The sequence below is a fragment of the Strix aluco genome, chromosome 5, assembly GCF_031877795.1.
Source record: "Strix aluco isolate bStrAlu1 chromosome 5, bStrAlu1.hap1, whole genome shotgun sequence".
In the NCBI taxonomy this organism is placed as follows: Eukaryota; Metazoa; Chordata; class Aves; order Strigiformes; family Strigidae; genus Strix; species Strix aluco.
The window spans coordinates 32273479-32297552 of NC_133935.1; the positions used below are offsets into that span (position 1 = coordinate 32273479).

The window sequence follows — 24074 nt, forward strand, 5'->3', positions numbered from 1 at the left end:
ATTAGTGTTACAGAAGCAATCTATGAAAGCCTTGTTAGCAGTTAGTTATTCCTTTTGTACATCTTGTAAATTCTAGTTTCTTTGACTTGGCAGAATGGGGTGACCAACACATATTAAAGGTATGTTAGGGGAGTTCTAAAGAACTGTTTTTTAAACAAACCCTTTTATAAAGAAAACCATCTATTATCTGTGTTCATGTAAAGCCATATCTGGCTATATTTCACATTGCAGTTGAGCCACTTAATTGAATTTATTTTTTAACCATATACTTATCACAGAATCATAGAATGGTTTGGGTTGGAAAGGGCCTTAAAGATCATCTAGTTTCAACCCCCATGCCATGGGCAAGGACACCTTCCACTAGACCAGATTGCTCAAAGCCCCATCCAACCTGGCTTATGTTTACATATCTCCCATTATTATCATTACAATCATCGTGGCCTGCAAACACTTTGTCAGACTTCTCTGTGGCAGGTAGGTTCAGCCTTACAAACTCCATATCAAGTGATCTGCATTCCCTATTCTAAACAATTCAGTCTTGTAAATTAACATAGCCCATTGCCCTATTACCTGATTAGCAGAAATCACAGAACCACAGAATCATCTAGGTTGGAAAAGACCTTGAAGATCATCTAGTCCAACCATTAACCTAACACTGACTGTTCTTAACTACACCATGTGCCTAAGCGCTGTGTCAACGTGACTCTTAAACACCTCCAGGGATGGGGACTCCACCACCTCCCTGGGCAGCCCATTCCAACGCCAACATCCCATTCTGTAAAGAAATGCTTCCTAATATCCAGTCTAAACCTTCCCTGGCACAACTTGAGGCCATTACCTCTTGTCCTATCACCTGTTACTTGGTTAAAGAGACTCATCATAAGCCTTCTTTGTATCAAAGGCAAGTCATGCTGTCCATCACCTCACTCTTGTTCCCATTACACCTCTGGAGTGCACGGGTACTTCCAGCTTGCATTGCTGTAGCAGCTGAGAACTGTGTTGTGATCAAAGCAGAGCATGTATTAAAACTTCTGATGATGAAGGATCTGCCACTCAGTTGACTGTCTAGTAGAGTTAACTTGTTTCTGGGTGCAGATACTCAGTGCTGCTAGTTTGCAGAGGTTCCTGACATGGTGGAATTGATACTCCTCTGTGGCATGCTTTTTTTTTGGTATGTCATGGGGTTTTTTTAGGGTGTTGGAGGAGAGCATATTGCATGCCCTTGTTGAGCATCCCCTCATTTAGGTGGGAGGTAGTAAGCGCCTGAGGGTGGCATTTGGCTGAGGGAAGGGAAAGCTAAAGGAAGATGTTGGGGATGGCAAAGAGCAGGTAACCCCCCACCCCTAAATCTCAGGCCTGCTGACAAAAAGGACAATAATTAACTATATGTTGTTGGGAAGGGAAGTGGAGGCAGTCTAGAGAGAAATACTTTCTTGATCTTGTCCAGGAATCTGATAAGACATCTCAGAGTTATGTTGGCATGTGGAGTTGCATAGGGTAAATCTGGTAGATATGAGTATGAGATCAATGAAAAGAAATTACATCAGAGGTCTTTCTGGTGAATTTTCCACAGGGAGCAAGAAAATGGCAGACTTTGGAAGACGTATGAGAGAGTGCTTGGAAAGGCAGAATCACCAGAGGCAAACAGAGCAATGAAGACTTGATTGGTGTTAGAAAGATCTGAGAGGTGGAATAGAGTGAGGAAGGAGCAGTGAACAGGAGATTTGACCAAGAAGAGGTCTCTGGAGGGTATGGGGACAGTTTCAGGAGAAGGAGATACATCAGATGGGGAGAGAAGAGGAAATGGATGAGATAGATTTTTATCTTCACTGAGTTCAGAGAAGATGGTAACAAGACCAATGTTGAGGGTGTGAGGGAGCAAGTACTGTCAGAAAGTGGCACTCCAAATTGAAGGGAAAAGTTACTGATACTGTGGGCTGGAAAATGCAGAGGCTAGTGAGGGGTTGAAAGGGAAAGGATTAACCTGCAGGGAGAATGAGGTTGGAAAGACCAGCATGGCAAATAGAGAGAAGAGAGCAAGCTTCAAGGTTGGAGATGAGGGAGGAGATGTTGGGACATTAAGGAGGGATATCACAATAGGTTGGGCAGATATTTTTTTCTTCTTTGAAGAAACTGTTAAAGTACTCCAATATTTTTGCAAACATGGAGAGAGAGGAAAGCAGAAGGAAAGAGTTGCTGATGATAAATAAGCAAAGAAGGTTGTGGCAGGTTGTTAGTCCAGGCAGAACTGGAGAGCTTGGAGCGGGGGAAGGGAGCATGGCCCAGAACTTTGTCTAAAGCCTGTGGTGGTCTATGAGTGGGTACATGCAGTGAGCATGGTAAATGGCATGCAGCAGGGAAGGCAGAAGGATCTGCTTGACTATGCTGAGGCAGTTTACCCATAGCCAAAGATGGTGAAAATGTCTTGTAGCTAATAAGTTGGAAACTGAGACTTAGTTTCAGCTTTAAAAACAAACAAACAAGCAAAACAGGCTAGTGGATACTGTGTGCATATCAGAACTGATTATTAACTCTGCGGCTGGCAGAGACGGAAGGCGTGCAGGCTCCTTCCCAGACATGGAGACCTTGTGGAAGCTATATCAGCCCCCAGCAGCCAGCCTTGGCAGCCCTTCCAGCTGTCTTGCCAGCAGGACTCATGAACTCTGCTTTCTTGGAAGCAGACATTTGATTCTGATTTTATGCAGCATTGAAAGAGTGTCAGGGAACGCTCCTGGTGCAACCTCAATATCTCAGCAGGGCTGGATGACAAGACCCCTCAGGTCTACATGGACTCTCCTAGGGCTGCTCTGGCAGTTGTCCATCTGCTGCTGTCTACAAGTGAGGCTTCTTGGTGCGGCCTGGTGTGGATAACTGCATTCCTGCTTATTTCATTGTGTGTGCCACAAAGGCAAAACTGAAAGTGTCCTGCCAATGGTTTTGTCCCCAGGATGAAAGCGTCACGCAACTGGGACAGGAGCTTGCCCAGAAGCTGGGACTGAGGGTTCGAAAAGCATACAAAAGACCTCAGGTATGACTTCTTTTTTCTTAGAGGCTATCCTTTGGCTCTTTCAGATTTACTTTTGCAGAAGTAGTAGGTGCTGCTCTGTAGGTATAGACACACATACACTACTCTGCAATCCCTCCAGCAGACTGCTGGCTGCCCTCCGTGTCCTGACCCTCTGACTCACTTTGCCTCAATCCATTTCTAACCTCATTGCTGCTCTGTATCTACTGCCAGGAAGTTTCCTGAGTCTCCAGCTAAGCCAGGCAGAGCTGGGCTGGTGCTGCAGGAGAGGCCTCTGGTGCACTGGGAGCATGTGTTTTTTGGAGGAGAGAGACATGTGGCCTGATCCCAAAGGAGGTTTTGCATCACGGTCCTTTCCCTGTTGGGGTGGGATCCTCTGCTGCATTGGAGACATGGCTGCTTTTGTAGTGCAATGGGTCGTGAAGGCTTCCTGCCCCATATCTAGGCATATACCTTCTTTGTGATGGAGGAAGGGCCTGCACTTCATGAGAACAAGAGGTACACATCTGGTCAGATGCTAAGAAAGAAGGCAGCAAAAAGTGAGTCGTGGGCCCAATTAATCGACGCCAGCGGCTGGATCTGTAACGTGGCTCTACAAGGAACTGCGGCTGTAACTAGAGTGCTTCTGATGTTTAAATGTATACCCTGGGATGGAGCTAGAGGGCGTTACGCCACTGCTAGCACTCTTGGATAAAGCTGCCTTGGTCATGTAAAATCCCAGGATGCGTTTTCAGGGGTAGGGAACATTAGCTAGTAGTTGAGGTTTATGTCTGCATTTGCATCCTCGACCCCATGCGCAGTGGTGTGTTAAGCAGCCAGCATGTTCCATCTCCAGAGGGACACCTTTGCAGTATGTGTTGAAGTAATTGGTGGGAATCCAGTTTGCAGAGAACTTTTGGGGTAAATTTGGCTGTAGCATCTTATTCCTCTCCCTGACCCACCTCACATGTGATTGGCCTAACCCAAAAGAAACCTTGACATTGTAGCAGCTCTCAACACTCTGAAATGCTTCTGCTGCAAAAGAAAGGGAAGTTTTATGCAGAAATACTTTTTGTAGCTGCTCACTTTGCCCTTGCCACCTTTTTGCTGCTGTCACATTACTCAGCTGTGATGGGCTTAAACCACCTGTATGTTAGAAAAATTAAAAAAACTCCAAAATGCTTTTTATTATTTGAAATTTAGCGATTGGTATTTTGATAACACCTTGCTATCTCTTGTGTTGACTTCCAGCTTTCATTCCAGTGCTGTAATGCCTTCCCAAAGTAGTAATTTCTTAATGAAAAGACAAAACCTTCCATTCCTCAGTGAATTTTTTTGCTTCCTGGCTGTGTGTTGGATGTTGGGTGTTTTGCACTGAGGTGTCCAGAACAAATACATGGCCCCTTCAGCGTTCAGAAAACTGTACCCTTGTGTCACAGTGGTATTTACGAGCAGTGTCTGGAAGGAAACCATTTTGTAACCCAAATTTACCTAGTTTACCAGCATTGATGGGCTGTCTCTGTTCTAAGACTTCTCTCTTCCTTGTAGCAGGAATTGGAAACATTTTCGCTACTCAGTAATGGCACTTCAATCAATTTGTCAAACCAGGTAGAGTTTGCATCCTGTGGTTGTTACTGTTCATGGATTGTGCTGCTAGAATGTTTCACAGTTTTATTTACATGCAAATTTATAACTGTCTTTTAGGATTTAAATGTATTAATTAGTGTTTTCTGCTTTTAAGGAATATTGCCAAGGAAATCAATTTCCTTGAAAATATTTTTATGACAACATTTTTGATGACAGTAATTAGATCACTGAAGATAGTTATTTTTCGTAGGTATTGTGAATGTTTACTTTCCCTTGCATTTTAAATAAGTTTTAGGTTTCAAGTTTTTACGTAGCTAGGGCGATGCTAAGTAAAAGAAAGTGCAACTGCCGAAGAAACATTCAAAATTAAATCACGCAATGTACTGAGCAAGGTACATAACCAGTTTATGTATTCTTTGTATTGTCCTGTCACCTGGGAGATACAGCTGGGCAGGGCACTGTACAAATACTAAGCTAAAATATAAGAAATTGCTGATTTCCTTGTTCCACCACTGGGCAAAAAAACCCCCGAAATGCTTGCTGTTTTTACAGGCTGTTTGGTACTTCATACTATACCTTAAACTAAACAAACTATAAAACCATAAAAATTGTCATTTTGTACAAGATGGGATACTAAAGAGTAAGTTTACATCCCACCATTCAGTGACTTGCCTTCACATCTTTCTAGGAAGGCCAGACAGCTTTCTTTAATAATTGTGCTTAGCTTTTAATTTTAAAATCTTCCCTTTTGCAAGAAATGAAAATAGCGCAAAAACTAGAAGTTGCAAAAACTACTGCAGTAGACGCAGTATCTCAAGAGTAATGCTTTACTTGTGCCTTTCTAAGCTTACGCTGAAGGCACATGTACTTACCTCTGTTTATGTTTCTGTAAAATATGGGCTTATTTTATTCCTTGCCTGGAGCTCCAAGTCAGCAGTTGTCTTGGCGGAAACCTTTTCCTGTTTTGAGTTTTCTGTAAAAGTTTGTGGTTGTTCGATTGCAAAATATGTGAACTAAGAAAAGGAACGTTGTGTAAGATCAGGCTAATCAGATCTCACACTGCATGGTGCTGACCGATCAATGTGTCCTGGGACGTGGGACATGGCGTTCTCATCCACACGTGAAAAAACCTTTTTCTATGTACAGATTTGCTCACATAGTTGGATATTGTGCAGGACTGGTATTCCTTTGCAGAAACAGGGTTTGTACACTGCTGGAGGTAAAAATTAATAGGCTCTTTGGATTAATGGCCTTTTAAAGTTTGCTGGGTTTGCTGCTCTTATACTGAAAGAGGCCATAAAAGAAAAGAAGGGGCCAGATGCATTTAGGAGTAGTAAAGAGTCTTATCTGTGAAGTGTGAATATCTTTTTAAAGATTAATTTCTGGTGATATTTTTCTCTCCCCTCTCCTACACCCTCTTTGCAGACCACTTCCAACGGATTGGGTTCGATAGATGACATCGAAACAGGTAAAGACATCTCTCTTCACTGATTTTTTTGTAGCTTCGGTAAGGTATCTGACCAGGCTGGTAGGCCTGAGAGGTTCGTCGTCTTCATTTGTGTCTCTTTTGCATGCTTCTGGCTTTTGTAACTAGGAGGGGGGAAAAGGTGGTGGGAAGCAGGAGTGTTTTTCCCGCAGAAAGGTTTTTTGTCAAGGCCCAGTGAGAGACACGTCTGGGAATTAAAAGGGTCTGCTGAGGTACACAGCTCTCTCCAGTTGTGCTTTCTTAAAGCTGGCCTTGGCAAAGCTTCTAAAACTCTGCTCCCAGCCAAAACAGTCCAGATAAAGTGAAGTTAAGGTTGTAGGCAGCTGTTTGTGCTTTGAGTGCATATGGTCCTCCAAGATGTTGAGGTGGAGGAAATGAAAACAAAGGGAGTTGGAGGGGACCCAGGGAGACCCATGTTCAGGGTTAGGCACCCAGGAGGCGCAGAAGAAGGGCTACAGTATTGCTTTTCTCATGCTGGGAAACAAGTGACCTTAACTCTGCCCCTGTAGAAAGGCTTGCTGCATGCTTTGCCCTTTGTTGTGTGCTGGAGCATTGAACTCCTGCCTCTGAGCGTATCAGTCTTTGTTCCTTTGAAAGGTAGCTGTATGTGTGAAGGTAAGTGTGAAATCTTAGCACTGCAAGTAGCAATTGCTCTTTTTATAGAAAGAAGTTAATTTCATTATTAGGATGCTTTGGAAAACATATTAGTTCTCTGTTGAATGCCAGTTCAGTAACTGAATGCTGCATGCAATCATGAGACCCAGTTCTGTGAATTAAGGAGAGTTTTTCACATTGTCTTGCTATGCTAAAATGAACTGGACTCCTACTGCAGAGTAAAGAGTGGCTGTGTCCAGTAGGCTCTTTATCTAATCAGGACTTGGTGTAAGAGCAGCATGCTACCTTTGCTGCAGTTCAGGCAGAGAGAACCTTTACTGCTAGGAAATCCTTTCAAAAGCACTGAAATTACGTGTTATCCCATTGCCCTGAGAGTGGTGTGCCACCAGGAGGGCTGTGTATGCTGGGTACCTCAAGAGTTTCAGATTCAAAGCTTTTTTAGCAAGGTTTTTGTTGCTGTTGTTTTGTTTTGTTTTTAAGATGCAAACTCCTGAAGCCCCTTCCCCCATGCTTTGCTTAAAGTCATCTGATTAACTCAGCCCTGCCCTGTGCAGATCATGGCTCAGATCAGGCTCAGTATGGCCTTTGGCCAGCTAATGCACTAGGGAACCACTACTGTTTTGGGAAGCGGAGCTAGAAACAGGCCTTTCAAAAGCACTGTACTTGCCCCTCTGGGACAAGCAGGTGTATGGCCAGAGAAGCTACCAGGTGGGGGTCATGGGTATGAGAGACTTGGTTCAGGGGAGCAGATGGACAAGACCCTCATTGAGCTTATAATAATAATACATGGGGCTTAGTGTCATGGCAGTGGCAGAAATCAGAGGGAGGCAGGTGTGTGCCTGTGATCCACTCGTCAAAGAACGCTGTTTTATTTTTTTAAGGTGGAGCAAATATTAGGTGACTGCAGGAGGTGTGTGAGCTTTCTGGAAGGAGTACATGAGGTGTGGGTATGGTGGCTGGTGAGTGAGGTCAGCAGATGGGGTGTCCTGAGGAAAGCAGGAATGAGAAAGGAGAGATAGGGGAAAAGATTGGACGGAGGGGAATGGGAGGAAGTGGCTGAAGGAATGACAGGGTTTGGGTGGTCAGGGAGAGGGCAGCAGACATCTTCTCGCTGCCCCTTTCAAGTAGTGGAACGTGTTGGTCCCTCCTCTCCTCGCCCTTCACATGCACTGAGCTGTGGGGGGTCCTGCATCATTCTCTGCCTTTTGGTCATGTGTTCAGCTTTTCAGGGTTTTGGGCCTCTTAGGGTGTGTGAGGGCCTCTTTCCTCTGCTTCCCAGTCTGAGTGGGAACCGGAGGGCCTCATTCATTCCTCAGAGTTCTGAACTTCTGGATCCTTTGGGGCCCTCTCATTGTGAACCTTTTTGCTCCCCCCTGCACGTGTCCCCAGCCCTTCCAGCGTGTCCTGAACTTCTTGTTGGCCCCTGGAGGGTTCTTGACAATACTCCAGATTTAAACATCTGAAAAATGGGAAGGCACAAGCTGTCCCTTTGTACTGAGGGAAATCTGGCCAAGCTACCAGTGATGAGGCCAGCACCAAAGGAAGTTGAATGGCTGGCTCCCAAGTGCGGCTGGGGAGCCCGCGCCAAAGGAAGATGAGTTGAGAGAAGTCATTGCAAAGGGGGCATGGGGTTGGAGCCAAGCCTGATCTGAGGGGCAGCTGCAAAGCTAAGGACATTTACAGCCTTCCTTTTAGCCGCTGCCTGTGGGGAATGTGTCCAGCTGCAGCACTGAAAACCTGTGTTGAATCCCATAAGGTACAACATGCACTTTCATTTGATCACATGCATGAGGTTGTGGAGAGGGACCTGTGTCTGTCTCCTGCCACTTCCCTCTGCATTCCCTGCCTTTTGTCACGACTCGGCCTCTGGTGCCTTGCACAGTGATCTCGGCTGTGGTCCATCCACATGGACCACTCACAACAAACACCAGAGGAAAGGTCGCAGGAGGTGGTGGTGTGCTCCTGGTGGGGTTAGAGATGAGGGGTCCTCCATGTGTGTGTGGTCTCTGCTGTTGTTTTGTTCTGGACTGGGGGGTTTGCAGGAATTGCTGATTTGCTGAGCTCTTTAAGAAGGGCACCAACACAGTCCTCAGTCAGTGAACATGTGGTGTAGAGGATAGCAACATGGCTCACTCACCCAGTCCCAGTTAGAAAGGAATGACTGAGTTCTCATGGGGGCTGAATGAGCAGAGCTTGTGCAGACAGGATGCGGCATTTCTTGCTGAATCAAGATTTGTGTATCGGAAGCTTGTCTAGTTTCTTTCCCGTTCTTATCAGTCTTTCTAATAAAAGCTATTGTCTCTCCTTCCAAACCTTGTAGCTACAGTGCAGCCACTGCTATGCGGATGGAGAAGGTAGCATCTTTGTCTTATTTCTTTTCTTTTATTTCAGGACATCTGCACAGGGGCAGAATTAAGGTAGTTTGGGTGCTTGGTTTGAGAACTGCAAATGTAATGCTGCATTATCTGAATTTCTAACATTTGAACTTTTTTTTTTAACCTTTAATTTTTTTGGACAATAAAATGCTCTTCTGTGAAGAATATGTGCTTGTAACCTTAACTTCACTTAACAGAGGTTTATATTGCATGATGGGGACGTCTTACTGTTTCATTAATGTACTGGAGAGGCAAAGAAGCCTTAGGGAAAATCACTGCCTCTCTCCTGCCCCAGCCCTGGCTCACATAATTTCCCAAGGGGATGTTTGCTGCTGAGGTGTTGAGGGGGAATGTGGGCAGCAACCTCCCAGCTGTGGACAGCAGGAAGCACTCAAGATCAGGGAATTTACTTGGGTAAAGACAGTTGAGTGAGTCTGATGGGATTTTTTCGGGACACATTGTTAGCACAACCTGGTCTGAGCATCAGATCTCTGACTCTCTTCCCAGCAGGATCTTGTGGTTTTTATCTTCTGCCTTTTAGGATGCCTGAGGTTTTAGAGAGGGTGTACGAGTAAGCAAGCTTTCAGCTGGGATATTGAAGGTTCAAGGAGCAGAGAAGGCAGTGATCTTTGCCAAATGCATTAGTGAGGAGCATCACCAGGTGGTGGCTTATACAGAAATTGGGCTATGTGCCCCTGGCCTTTAGTCCTGGCCACAGCGAATTCAGTAACTGCTCAGCCACAGGTTCTGTGTTGTCCCTGGTTACTGTACTGTGCTTGCTAAACCCAGACAGTGAGTCTGGGCACTGGCCCTTAGAGCATATTTTAGCTGCTGGTGAGCCATTGGAGACTGGGAACAAAAATGAAAGGGCAAGAACTCTTCAGACGAGAGCCTGTCCTCTCAGAAAATTGGCATAATTGTTTTTTGCGATTTGATGGAGTTGTACAATACTGTTTTTGCCAGGCTGTGCTCTGCTTGCCCCTGCAAGAGGCTCTTCTGGGTGACTGGCTCTGTTTTTCCCTCATCACAGACTGCTCTATGGACCTGCAGTGCCTCCAAGCTCCTGTGGCCGCCTCCATCCCTGTGAGCGAGGGGCTGGCCCCTTTGCCCTCTGACTCAGATGCAAAGGGCTTGCCTACTTCGCTCCCTGCCGCCAGCTTGCTCCCATCTCCAGACTGTGTGTCCTTGCCAGTGCCTGAGAGTGTGGAGGACTTCACAGATGGGGACATCATTGGGGAAGAACTGGACTCCCTCCTGGACTCCCTCGCCGAAGGGTCACCTTACCCTCTAGTAAGAGCGGGTGCTGCATGGGTCCATTGCTTCTTGTTCCAAACAGGTCCTTGGAGCACGTGGATATGCATGTTGCCTCTCTCTCTCTTTCTGTCACTCTTCCCTCCTAGCTATTCCTCTGGCAAAACTCATTCATTCCTTCCTTTATTTCTGCAACTGGCTTGTTAGTATCTAAAGAGCCTGCCTCCAAGCCTGCTTTGCTGTGTGCAACTTCATGGAGCTGCCCCTCAAAAGGTACCCAAGATAGCCTTCCCCTGCCATCACCTTCCCCCTGGCCTCTGCTGTCCATGGAGTTGAAGCAGTCTTGAGAGTAGAAATGAGTGTGCTGTAGCAGGAATGATGGATGTATTTTATACAGTGGGCATGCTCTGATCTCCTTGTATTTTCTGCAGGCTGCATTCAGCCTGAGCTCTTTGAACAGGTCTGGGAGCTGTAGAGACAATCTGTATTCATATTTATGTTGAATTTTAGTTGACAGTGTTGCTGATGTTACGTGAGACAACTTGGGTCTGGAAGCAATATAGTTATATTCATGAAGGACTCCTCTCGAGCCAAAAAGCTCTGAGGAGAGGTGCCACAAGTAGTGGTCATTACCCTGACCTCTTCTCTCTGTGTATTCAGCTGCACTGTTTCTTGACCTGAGCTGGTTTAAGTGCCTGGCACAGGACTCTGCCTTGCAGACTGATGAGCTCAGGTAGCCCAACACCTTCTCAGGGACCTCAGTCCAGACTGTGTGTGGTGAAGATAGATTGGATGGTCTGTGGGAAGTCTGCAGGCAGATGGAGCTGCTGGGTATTCTTTTACTTCAGATAATACAGCACGCACCTGAGTGGGAGCCTGTTGCTCTCTGTGTTCACTCATTCTGTGTTCCTCGTTCCTAATATGCTGTTTATCCTCCCACTTCCTGATTCCCCAAAGTCTCTGGTCCAGGGCACCATTCCTACCAACCTGCCAACAGAGATGCCCCAGCTGATCCCTGTGTTTCCGGGGGGAACTCCACTGCTGCCCCCAGTCATGACAACCAACATCCCTGTCTCCACCCCACTGCCACCTGCCTCCTTCGGCCTGGTGATGGATCCCACCAAGCAGCTCTCCTCCTCCTCTGTCCTGGATGCCTTCGAGGCCCCGCCGGGAGGAAGTGGCGGCTCCACCTTAGATTCACTGGATTCCCTGGATCTGCTCCCCTACACAGACTCACGGCTTGATGCTCTGGACTCCTTTGGGACAAGCAGAGGGTCACTGGATGCCTTGGATTCCTTTGCCATTGGTAGGTGTGGGGCTGATGGGTTTTGTGCTGCTTTACCTGTGAACGAATGCCAAAATTATTTCCTTCAGTGCTGTGGACATGTCATATAGCTCTGTCTGCCGGTGCTGCAGAACAGGAGTACAAATGTAGAATGTCTTGGACAGAGCAGCTGAATATGTCTAGCTCAGGAGTAATGAGAAAGGCTATAGGTGTGTGTAATCCCAGATAACCAGTATGTGCATGGTGTGAAATCTCAGAGGAGAAAGGAACACAAAGGTATATAATGACGAGCAATGAGATTTAAACCTGGCTTGGTGTCCAGAACACCTCCCTTGCAGAATTTCCTAGGCTATAACATGATTCCTCCACCCTCCCCAATGACTCTGACATTTTGGACCAAATGAGCAAAATCCTGGTGACTGTTTTAGATGATATAGGGTTGTGCTGGGAGGAATGATAGAGGCCAAGGTGGGACTCTCCCATCGCTGGATTCAGAGCAGTGAGTGGGGCACTGCACTCTCATGTCACAAGGAACAAAGCTGTGGAGGATGGTTGGCAAAAAGTAGGTCCCCTTCTGTCCCAGGAGGAAGGCCAGGCTTACTCTTGGCTAACTTGTCCCCAGTGTGGCAGCAAAAGTATTTTGAGAAGAGCAGCAATTGTCCAGTCAGCACTTTGAACACTCAGATTCACCTCAGCATTAGGCTACCTTGGAGTTGTCACCTTGGGAATGCCAGCGCTCAGAAACAGAGAGTTGGGTTCAGTAGGGTTTGGGGAACAAGGAAGCCTTTCCTGGAGTTTTTCCAAGACTTAGACAGGTGGTTTGGGGAAAAAAGTACTAAAATGTTATGAAATAAATAAAGCAAATGGATTTAATAAGCATTTGTTTGTCTTTTTGTGAGCAGAACTGCCTCTGAAAGTGAAATGATTGTTTTTGTTTTGTGGGACTTTTTTCCCCTTCTTTTGCCCAGAAGAAACTAGCCCTCAGGAACTGCGACACCCACCTGGCAGCCAAAAACCATCCCCCGTGGTGAGTGAGCCGCTTCCCCGTGCTGATGTCCCAAGGTGCTCTGGAGCCAAGGTAGTAGTGACTTGGGTGATGTAGGTAATTTGGGCCCCTCTTCTTAACCTGCCCCAGTGAGTGTTGCCTCCCATGTGGCAAGGCAGGTAAAGATTTCCCCAGAGTTAGTAGGAAGACATTTGTTCCATCTTCATTTTTGTCTGCAACTGTGCATATTGCCGTGGTAAACATGGTGTGACCTAGGTTGTAGGCTCAATGGTGGATCATGGAGGCCAGTGACCCACTATATCTGGCAGCCACATAACACAGAAGGATGGGGTGGAGTAAGCCAGCTTTGTCTTAAAACTAGTGAGGTTCTTTGCTCCTCTCTGTCCCTGTCAGGAGGCTTTTCCAGATACACTGTCCTGCGTCTGTCTCATGTTTCCAGTCTTGGAGGAAAAGGGGAGGATTATCTATGGTTAGCAAGCTTGGAACAAAAAATATTCTTAAATTCCTGGCATCCTGCTAACCCTGTTATCTCAATCGGAGCCAAGTCTTTGTCCTCAGATTAATCTGCTCCCTGAAGACTCACTGATAAGTGGTTTGTTTTTTTCCCAGGTTGGGATAGGGTTGATTTGAGAGTCTTCAAATGCAGAGTTGGTCGTGATGGAAGGAGTGGGAAGGAGTGATGGGGGCATTTTGTTCTGTGGCTCATGATAGAAAACTGAGGTCCCTTACCAAGAGAGAAAGGGGCCTGTCTTTGAAGTGAACATAATGCGCTGTTTGTTATCCTTGAAAAGTTTGCGTGCAACTCTTTTGGAAATGTAGTTTCAGATGTGAACATTTTGATGAGAGAGGAAATGAGGAAGGTTTTTGAGAGACTGGACTGGAGCAAGGGATTAGAGAGGTTTCTTAGCCATGTGGTTGCAGAGCTGAAAAGAGAAGTACGTGTGTTTTCACTTAGGTCAGCCTTGGTGGAGTGAGTCACCCAGCTGTGCCCAAAGTCACCGAGCACCTGCTGTCCCAGCCGGAACCAGTAATGCCGAACACAGCCCTACTGGTGAAGAACCCCCTGGCATCTACTCACGTCTTCAAACAAGCATGTCATATCTGCTACCCCAAAACAGGTGATGCATTTGCTCTGCCACCCAGAGTGCTGGCATGGGCTAGGGTTTGCCTTTTTCTGGGCTGATGGGATTATTCTCTCCTGCAGGGCCCAAGGCTGGTGATTACACTTATCGGGAAGGCTTGGAGCACAAGTGCAAGCGGGACATCCTGCTGGGCAGGCTGAAGAACTCGGAAGACAAGACCTGGAAGAGGATCCGTCCTCGCCCAACTAAAACCAACTTTGTAGGATCCTATTACCTGTGCAAAGGTGATCTGGAGAGGATAGGGCTGTTGGTGGCTGGGAGGGTGCTGTACAGAGGTTGGGAGGGGACTTGCAATTGGTATCACCTGCTGTCTTTGGGGTCTTCATGTCCCATCAGTAGCCCATGGACTGGGAGGCTCATTGAAAGGCAATGAGCTCCCATGCTGGGGAGAGCAGGCAACTTTTAAAGTGGTGGAGCAGAAGAGTTACAAAGGCATAATGAAGTGCTGTGCACAGCCAAGCACTCAGAGCTGCCCCGTTGACATGGGCTTTGCTGAGAACCTGCCATCTGTACATGTGCCTGCATTAGTCCCACTCCACCCAGCAGCCCCATGGCAGGGCTATGGTTCTGCCTAGGGAAAAGTTCTTTCTGCCTGCTCCTTTGCTTCAGCCCATCCCTCCATATGTGCAGGCAATGTGAGTGGACTGGTCCCTGAGGTAGTGTTGTTACAAAGTACCTAATGAGGTGGGGAGATTGCAAGAGCCGAGATAACAGGGCTTCTTAGTGCTGGGACACTAGGAGAACTTAATCTGGGTTGGCTTTAAAAGAGATTGGTTCAGTTGTGGTCTGTCCCTGGCCAGACACTGAATTAAATCAGGCCTCCATTTTGAGATGGGTTCTACAACAGACAGCATTACTTCAGATTGTCACCAATCAGTAGTTTGCATTAACTTTTCTGAATGTCTTGGTGTAGACAAACTTGGGGGGAGATGTCTTCTTTTTTCTTTAACTTGGTGTTTTCTTGCTTTCAGCTCCTTGTGAGGTGTGGGCAGTGGGAGGAGACAAGAGAGAGTTTAGTTTCTGACTGGGCCGCCCTCCCTCTGTGGTGGTGTGTGCTGTTTGTTGCTTTGTAGATATGCTTAACAAGCAGGACTGTAAGTACGGGGATAACTGCACCTTCGCGTACCACCAGGAAGAGATCGACGTGTGGACGGAGGAGAGGAAGGGGACCCTCAACCGTGACCTCCTCTTTGACCCACTAGGTGGGATCAAACAGAGCAGCCTCACCATTGCCAAGCTCCTCAAGGAACATCAGGGCATCTTCACCTTTCTCTGTGAGGTACAGAGCTGGTGGGAGGGAGCATGCACCCTTCATCGTCTCCTCAGTATGTATCTGGACCATTGATTTGTTGATAGTTGCCATCACGGAAACACGATGGGATGACTACACAACTGAAGTGCTATGATGGATAGCTATAAACTCTTCAGAAGGGTTAAGGAAGGACGGAGAGGCAATGGGGTAGCCTTGTATGTTAGGGAGCATTTTGACTGTCTAGATCTTAATGATGGTGATGATAGGGTTGGGCGTTTATGGGTAGAAATCAGGAGGAAGGCCAACAAGGCAGATATCATGGTGGGAGTCTGTTATAGACCACCCAACCAGGATGAAGAGGCAGACAAAATATCCTGTAAGCAGCTGGGAGAAGTCTTACAATCCCTAGCCCTTGTTCTTGTGGAGGACTTCAGCTTACCAGATGTCTGCTGGAAATACAGTACAGCAGAGAGAACACAGTCTAGGAGGTTCATTGGAGTGTGTGGAAGATAACTTCCTGACACAGCTGGTAAGTGAGCCAACTAGGGAAGGCACCCTGCTTGTGGGTAATGTGATGGTTGGAGGCCCTCTTGGGCATAGCAGTCACAAAATGATAGGTTTTGATTCCTGGAGAAGTAAGGAGGTGGGTCAGCAGAACTGCCACCTTGGACTTCTGGATGGCAGACTGTGGCCTGTTTGACAGAGTCCCTTGGGAGGCAGTTCTGAAGGGAAGAGGAGTCCAGGAAGGCTGCACATTGTTCAAGAAGGAAATCTTAAAGGCTTAGGAACAGGCTGTCCCCATGTGCCAAAAGATGAGTTGGTGGGGAAGAAGACCTGCCTGGCTGGAACTCAGAATAAAAAGGAGAGTTTATACCTTTAGAAGAAAGGGCAGACAATTCACGAGAACTACAAGGATGTCGTGAAGTGACACAGGGAGAAAATTAGAAGGGCCAAAGCCCAACTAGAACTTAATCTGGCTACTGCCATAAAAGACAATAAAAAATGTTTCTATAAATACGTTAGCAACAAAAGGAGGACTAAGGAGAATCTCCATCCTTTATTGGATGCGGGGGAAACATAGTGACAAAGGATGAGGAAAAGGCTGAGGTACTTAATGCCTTCTTTGCCTCAGTCTTTAATAGTAAGACCAGTTGTTCTCAGGATAGCCAGCCCCCTGAGCTGGAAGACGGGGACAGGGAGCAGTATCAAGACCCCATAATCCAAGGGGAAATGGTTAGCAATCTGCTATACCACTTAGACAGACACAAGTCTATGGGGCCATATGGGATCCACCCAAGGGTACTGACAGAGCTGGCGGAAGTGCTCACCGAGCCACTTTCCATCATTTATCATCAGTCCTGGCTAACAGGATGGCCCAGTTGACTGGAGGTTAGCAAATGTGACGCCCATCTACAAGAAGGGCTGGAAGGAGGATGTGGGGAACTATAGGCCTGTCAGTCTGACCACAGTGCCAGGGAAAGTCATGTGTGTGACAACCAGGTGATCAGGCCCAGTCAGCATGGGTTTATGAAAGGCAGGTCCTGCTTGGCTAACCTGATCTCCTTCTGTGACAAAGTGACTTGCTGAGTGGATGAGGGAAAGGCTGTGGATGTTGTGTACCTAGACTTTAGTAAGGCCTTTGACACTGTTTCCCCCAGCATTCTCCTAGAGAAACTGACTGCTTATGGCTTGGACAGGTGTACTGCTCGCTGGGTAAAAAAACTGGCTGGCTGGCCGGGCCCAAAGAGTTTTGGGGAATGGAGTTAAATCCAGTTGGCAGTTGGTCACAAGTGGTGTTCCCCAGGGCTCAGTACTGGGGCCAGTTCTGTTTAATGTCTTTATCAATGATCTGGACGAGGGGATCGAGTGCACCCTCAATAAGTTTGAAGGTAACACTAAGTTGGGCAGGAGTGATGATCTGCTTGAGGGTAGGAAGGCTCTACAGAGGGATCTGGACCAGCTGGATCGATGTGCTGAGGCCAGCTGCATGAGGTTCAACAAGGCTGAGTGCCGGGTCCTGCACTTGGGTCACAACAACCCCCAGCAGCGCTACAGGCTTGGGGAGGAGTGGCTGGAGAGCTGCCAGTCAGAGAAGGACCTGGGGGTGTTGGTCGACAGCCGGCTGAATATGAGCTGGCCATGTGCCCAGGTGGCCAAGAAGGCCAATAGCATCCTGGCTTGTATCAGAAATAGCGCGGCCAGCAGGACTAGGGAGGTGATTGTCCCCCTGTACTCGGCACTGGTGAGGCTGCACCTTGATTACTGTGTTCAGTTTTGGGCCCCTCACTACAAGAAAGACATTGAGGTGCTGGACCAAGTCCAAGGGTCTAGAGCACGTGTCTTATGAGGAGCGGCTGAGGGAACTGGGGGGAGAAAAGGAGGCTCAGGGGAGACCTTATCGCTCTCTACAACTACCTGAAAGGAGGTTGTAGTGAGGTGGGTGTCAGTCTCTTCTCCCAAGTAGCAAGTGATAGGACAAGAGGAAATGGCCTCAAGTTGCAACAGGGGAGGTTTAGTTTGGATATTAGGAAAAATTTGTTCACCAAAAAGGCTGTCAAACATGCCAAGGAAGTGGTTGAGTCACCATCCCTGGAGGTATTTAGAAGACGTGTAGATGTGGTGCTTAGGGACATGTTTTAGTGGTGGACTTGGCAGTGTTAGGTTTATGGCTGGGAGTGTTTTGACCTTCCCTGGAGACGTCTGAATATCCTGGGTAGCAGCTGCAGACTTCTCCTCAGCAGTTACCTGAAAAGTTTTCTTCATGTAGGACTCGGGTCCATGCCTGGTAGCTCCCCAGGACTCCTCTCAGGCATCTCCAGGACTATTTTGGCCTCCTCTGGGGATGGATGAATTCTCAAGTAGCAGCCCCAGACTCCTCTAAGGTTGCTAGTGAAGGCGTTTTGTCCATGTTGGAGGCAGGTCGATACCCTGTAGCTCCCCGGAACCTCTCCCAGGCAGCTCCAGGACTGTTTCTGACTTCCCTGGAAACAGCTGAAATCTTGGGTAGAAGACACATTCAACTCCTAGGCAGTTACCTGAAGAGTTTTGTTCATGTTGGAGGCAGTTCCATGCTCAGTAGCTCCCCAGGACTCCTCTCAGGCATCTCCATTCTGGTTTCTTCTGGAGACCAGGGGATTCCCTGGTAGTACCCCCAGACTATGCTAAGGTAACTACCTGAACAGCAGTGTGTATGATGGGGGAAGGTTAAAGGTCTTTTCCGACCTAAATGATTTTGTGATTCTATATGTCCCAGCCAGTGCCCTGCTCCCAGCTGCGTAGGAGAAAGGAGAAGCAGTTTTCCTCCTTAGCCCTGCACCTGACCCAGGTGCACAGAGCCTCATGGGATCACCGGTCTCTTCATCTGTCTTGAGATGTTGCTTTGAATTGTAATTTAGCCCCAGCTACTTTAGAAATCAGAACCCCATAATGCAACAAATTCCCACTGGATGTCTGTGCTGAGCTACTGAGTCAGTCAGTTAAGGATTGGCTTGTACCAACTTGATGCTCTGCAGCAGAGAGTTCCCCACACTGCCAGTGGTACATGTAAAGGGACATGCTCTTTGCTGTGAGCTGGCTGTTCTTTTATTTCTCCCCACCATTTCCCCCTTGTTCTTGCTCTGTTGGCTAACTGGGAAAGAATATGTGGCTCTGATCAAAATTTTTCCAACCACAATGGAAAAGTACTCTTGAGAATAAGCCAAAAAATGTTGTCCAGAAGCTTTTCTAAAAATTCGCTTGCTTTATTTTAAAGCCCGACCACAAAGTTTTCACCAGGCTTCTTCTAACTTTGAACATTAGAATAGGCTGGCTCTGGTTCTTCTTCCCCTTCCAAGTGAAGTGGCTCAGGTTCACTGCTCTCTAAGATTTTCCCAGCATGCTAATTTTTCTCTTCTCAGATTTGCTTTGACAGCAAACCCCGGATTATCAGCAAAGGGACCAAGGACACACCATCTGTCTGCTCCAACCTTTCTGCCAAACACAGTTTCCATGACAACAAGTGAGTGAACATTTTTTTGTGCTGATGGGAGCAATCTCTTACAAGTCCAGCCAGTTTAACTCCAGGGCCCTGGTCTCTTTCTCTGGTTCCTCCCTGTGGGTTCCAGTCATAGCAGCTCAAAGGATGATAAATAGCACTGTGTGCTTCACCCTGTGTGTTTGCTCCTGGTGCTGAGGGATTTCAGGCATCAGCAAAGCCCTTTGGAGTCAGTCTAAGCTTTCCATGGACTTAATTTGCCTTTGAGTTTGGCCTTTACTTAAAGGTCAAACCAAAGATCCTCTAGCTCAGGATCCTGCCTCTGACTGGCTGGTAATGAATGTTTAGGAAAACAAGTATAAGAAACATGTCAAGTACACAGTAATACAACCCCTTCTGGTTCCTGGCAACCTGAGACTTAGGGACTTGCTGAACCAGAGGAGTTGGTATCTTTGCTGCATATTTTGAAATGTCTGATCTCTGAACTTAAGCAGAGCATCACCCATGGACTGAGGAGGTTGAAAATACCTACCTGGGGTCAATGGGGTGGGAGGGTAGGGGGTTGGTTTTCCCAGTGGGAGTCTGCCTCTCCCAGAGTTGATTTTCTGTGTCCTTTGCCTGCCCAGTCAAATGTCTGAAAGTCACGTATAAGGAGGAGAGGGTGAAGATTTGATCCTCTGTTGCTTCATATTTCTCTGGCCTGGCTGCAGGTGTCTGGTTCACATCGTGCGTTCCACCTCCCTGAAATACTCCAAGATCCGCCAGTTCCAGGAGCACTTCCAGTTCGATGTGTGCCGACATGAGGTGCGTTACGGCTGCCTGCGTGAGGACAGCTGTCACTTCGCTCATAGTTTCATTGAGCTCAAGGTCTGGCTGCTGCAGCAGTATTCAGGTGGGTGTGACTTGGTGCAGGGTTGGTGTTGTATACACCCAAGTTTCCCCCAGTGTGTACCCAGGGCCAGCTGAGAGGAGAAGAGGGTGATTTTGGAGTACTGAGAAGTTGTCACTCACTTGTGCATGTACTTACTCTGTCTCCTCAGGGACACAGAAAAGAGGGCCAAGGTGTTCTCTGAGATGATTTGGCCCTTGTCCCTTTATATGTGCTACTGAAGTTGGCAGACCAGGAAGCCTTTACCCTGGGACCAGCTGCATAAGTTGAAATGATTATTAGGTAGGGCTGAATCCCCAGAGGTGTTTTGGTGCTTAAATCCTGTGCAAGACCCTAAATAGCAATTGGGCCCCTGAGTGAGCATCTGGTGCAGTGAGAATGGCAGCATGCGCAGGTGACAAAGTAGTTATATAAAGGAAGGCTGTGCATCTCCAGTTTCTCTAAACAAATTCACAAACAGTGGGAAATGGCAAGATACTTGGTGTTTCCCAAAAAGGATTTGATGACATGCCTCTGAAGAGGTTATTGGAGAAATTATATTCAGGTCACTGCCACATCTGGCACTCTCTGACATGTTGGAGGGTTTCTCTTGGTGCTCTCCTGTTAACGGAGTAGATGGTGATATGCCCACAATGCTACCTACATCTTTTTTCACCACAGGGTCTTGGTTAGCGCAGGACCTAGCTTGGTAATTGGGAGTACTTCAGAGAGGAAACACATTATGGATGTTTCTCACCGTTCTTTGTTGTAATTGGGGGCAACTTCTTTAATTTATTCTTCAAGCGCCTGTCATTTGTTCAGTGCAGTCCTTGGCTTTGGCTTGGCTCATGAGGGACAGTGATGAACAAGTAGCACACTGTGGGGAATGCCGTTTGGCCTCACTTACTTGTGGCCAAAGGAAATTAAAAAATTACTCCACCAGAGTTTCTAAGACAGCATGTTGCCTGTGAGCCATATGCCACCATTGCTGCCCTACATGCTTATGATAGTGACTGTAGTATTTTGAACACTCTAATATTCAAGCATCTTGCTCTTTTCCCCACCCCATGGTTGGTTTATTTCTGTTGGTGTTTTTTTTCAGAAAAATTTTCTTTGTTCCCTTCCTCCCTATTCCTTCCTCTTCGGCCTGTAGAAGAAATGGTTAGATTGATTTTTGCTTCTTGACTTCTTTACTTGAAGAAGTGATTTCCAAAGGGAAGGTTGAGGAGGTGAAACAAGCCATGAGTTTAGCTGCAGAGGTGGTCAGTAAGCCTTGTGCTTATTCCCATCTTTTCCAACAATGGGAGATGCATCATCTTTTTGGTTTTTGGGTTTTTTTTTCTGTGAGCCTGTTGTCCTTGTGAGTTTGCCTTCCTGGAGTGGTAGGTTATTACCTCTCTTAAGTGTAGCCCTTGTTATGGAAACAGAGGTGACAGGTAGTTGTTGTCATTCTCTGGGAATGCTTTAGCTTTGGAGCAGAGAGTTTGATTTGGGTACTGTTTGCTTGGCAAGAATAGGAAGGGAGCATCATCCATAGAAGCTTGCATTTGAAATCAGTGGGCTGTTGCATTTCACAGCCATTTGAGCTTTTACAGAGCTTGTGATTATGTTCATGGGGATAAAGGATTGTATTAGTGGAGTAAAGGTTCCCAAAATGTGGACAGGCAGGACTGTTTTCTTGTTCACTGTGGCTTTTCACAGACATATCTTGCTATTTTCTTCCATCAGTGGAAATCACAGAGTCTTTGTCCTCACTAATGATGTTGTGAAAGATGCTGAAATGTTATAAGTAATCAACACATGGGCCTTCTGGTTCCCAGATCATCTTTTTGGGACCGTTCATGCTTTGGAGAGCTGGTGTGTTGGAAAACATCCTTTCATATTTGGGATGGGTTTTTTTCCTAACCACCACATTTCTAGACCATGTTGTTGAGTTAGGTCAGATTGCTGGGACTGGAAGAAGGCAGTCACTTGCTAAGAACTTAATTTGAAATTCAGTCTTCTGACAAGAGCTGTATATGCTTCTCCTGTTGGTTCTGCACCCTGAGGATCACTGCAGGTGTGCAGAATGGAGAAGATGGGAGCTGCTTTGGCCCTTTCTCTGCCAGGTCCAGTGCAGCACGTCAACTTTTTGCTGTGGTTTTCCCAGCTTTACAGTTCTTGTCCCCGAAGTACAGATCAATGTTGTGTCCAGCCCTGGAATACTTGGACACAGAAGAGGGAGTTGCAGTTTTTCTAACTGTGCGCAGTTTCTTCTGGGATTAATGGTTAAGAAGAAGAAAGTCCACGAACAGCTCTGACCTGGAAGTAGTACCAGCTATGCAGCAGCTGCCATTTTGGAGGCCTGAACAAATGTTCTTGAAGAATGGGAAAGTTCCCTGAATACTTCTCATCCTGTCCAAGCCCTGTACAAACAGCAGTATTGTTGCCTGGCAAGCGCCTGGACAGCTGAAATCACAGATGGGGAACCTGGGGTCAGGAGTGCTGTGACTTACCAAAGTTACTCACAGCCTAAGCTGAGATGAAAAATTGTGTTTGCTGGCCCTTAAGTTCTGAAACATCATGACTCCCAGATCAAAGATCATGCCCCTGTGGCATGCCTGAAGAACACCTCACTTCAATAATAAAAGCTGTAGGCAAAAGCAAAGCAAGCAGTTTTGCAAACTCTCTGTGCTGGGGGTGCTGCATCAAGGCCATCCTCAGCACCCCACTTGTTGCAGTCAGCTGGTCATTGTAAGATACTTGCTTCAGTTTGTTTTGGCAGCTATCATGGGTCTTTATAGCACTTAAATAACGTGGCTTTTTTGTAACAGAGTCCTCACATTGACTGGACAGTTCCTACTCTTACATACTTTCTCCTGCTGTTTAGTGGTCTGCGAATTGTAGCACCCATATAGCTGGTTGATGCTGGCAGAGGCTGTTCCCTCACCACCTGAGTTGATCAGGAGCTGATTCCTTAGATAAGGTCTGACGAACCCTTCTTCTTGTTGTTTGATATTGCACTTCTGATTCCTGAAACCTTGCAGATCTTTCCTTGCTGGTTACATACTAGCCACTGTCCTTAGCTAGTCTTTCCTTGCTACCTTGGTTGTGCTTGGAGTTTGTGTTGAAATTCAACTTTCCACTTCGCCTATTGATTGATGGGCGGCCTCCACAACTTGAAGTGTGTAACAGGCTAATTAATCCCGGCAGGGATTTGGTGAGACTTCTGAGGTCTTGGAGATGCTAGATGTGATCTTCCAAGCTAGTGGCAAAAACTCCAATATACAGTAGATCAACAGTAACAAAGCATTGTCTTCAGGGCCTTGGGTAGGATCTGTTCATACGTTGTTGGGGGACAGCCTTGGAAAGGTCATGACCGTTAGTCAAGAATCATCATCTTGGAGGCAGCATCTGGGTCCTTTGCAGACAGCCTAAGCAGAACGCCAGGTCTGCCTGAGCCCAGGAGACTGAACTGTTCCCCTTTCATTTGGCTTGTGTGAAGAGAGGAGCTTCCTTAGCCTATGCTTAAATACATTCTGTGGTGGGTCCCCTCACAACCCATGACCTGACATTACTGGTGGGAGTGTTGGGAGCTGTCAGCCACACAGGTGTTACTAAGCCCCAACGTAGGAAGTCCTGTAACCCTTCCCTCCCTCTCTTCTTTTGGCCAAAGCACGGTAGCTCAGTCCTGTCTCCTTTTGTTCCCAGGAATGACCCATGAAGATATCGTGCAGGAATCAAAGAAGTACTGGCAGCAGATGGAGGCACATGCCAGCAAACCAGCCAACAGCATGGTAAGTAAGGTGCATCTAGGGCTTGCAGCCTGGTTTTGCTCCCAACTGTTCCAGCACTTTCTCTTTTCCTCCCACTGCTCTGCCTGACAGGTCCCAGGCAGACCAGGCTGGCCGTTGAGGAGGAGGACAGCTGAGAGCTTTCCTGGTTGCAGTGGTAGCAATGAGCTTTGTGCCTTGTTTTGCAGCATTGTTATCTGCTCTGTTCAGTGGTGGGGTAAAGCCTCCAGAGCAGGGAGGGCAACGCACAGAGAGTGGTGTTTTCTGTGACACCTTGCTGGTGAAACTGGGAGACGTTGGAGACTGTGGCCACACAGAGTGGGGACCAAAGGTGTCCTGCTGCCCTTTAGTGGCCAAGGGACGATATGGCAGTTCGAAGGACTCTAAGAAATGAGTCATGACCCACAGGACTGCTCTAAACACAGAAGTGGGTGGAACTTGCAGCTCAGGTGCTGTT

At 47.0% G+C, this 24074-nt stretch overlaps 1 protein-coding gene across 10 annotated transcripts in view; it reads left to right on the plus strand.

Annotated features, from left to right (window-relative positions):
* ZC3H7B (zinc finger CCCH-type containing 7B) overlaps window positions 1–24074 on the plus strand; it is a 53918-nt gene that overhangs the window by 14408 nt on the left and 15436 nt on the right. For 3 of the 10 annotated variants that reach the window (XM_074826771.1, XM_074826762.1, XM_074826768.1), the window contains exons 6-17: window positions 2948–3028; window positions 4553–4612; window positions 6017–6059; window positions 10098–10357; window positions 11276–11624; window positions 12572–12684; window positions 13565–13727; window positions 13814–13975; window positions 14825–15030; window positions 18900–19000; window positions 19687–19868; window positions 23535–23620. In XM_074826771.1, coding sequence (XP_074682872.1) covers window positions 2948–3028; window positions 4553–4612; window positions 6017–6059; window positions 10098–10357; window positions 11276–11624; window positions 12572–12684; window positions 13565–13727; window positions 13814–13975; window positions 14825–15030; window positions 18900–19000; window positions 19687–19868; window positions 23535–23620 — 1806 coding nt within the window. The remainder of the gene's footprint in view (window positions 1–2947; window positions 3029–4552; window positions 4613–6016; window positions 6060–10097; window positions 10358–11275; window positions 11625–12571; window positions 12685–13564; window positions 13728–13813; window positions 13976–14824; window positions 15031–18899; window positions 19001–19686; window positions 19869–23534; window positions 23621–24074) is intronic. The other 7 variants (XM_074826764.1, XM_074826769.1, XM_074826765.1 and 4 more) reach the window with 7 other exon arrangements.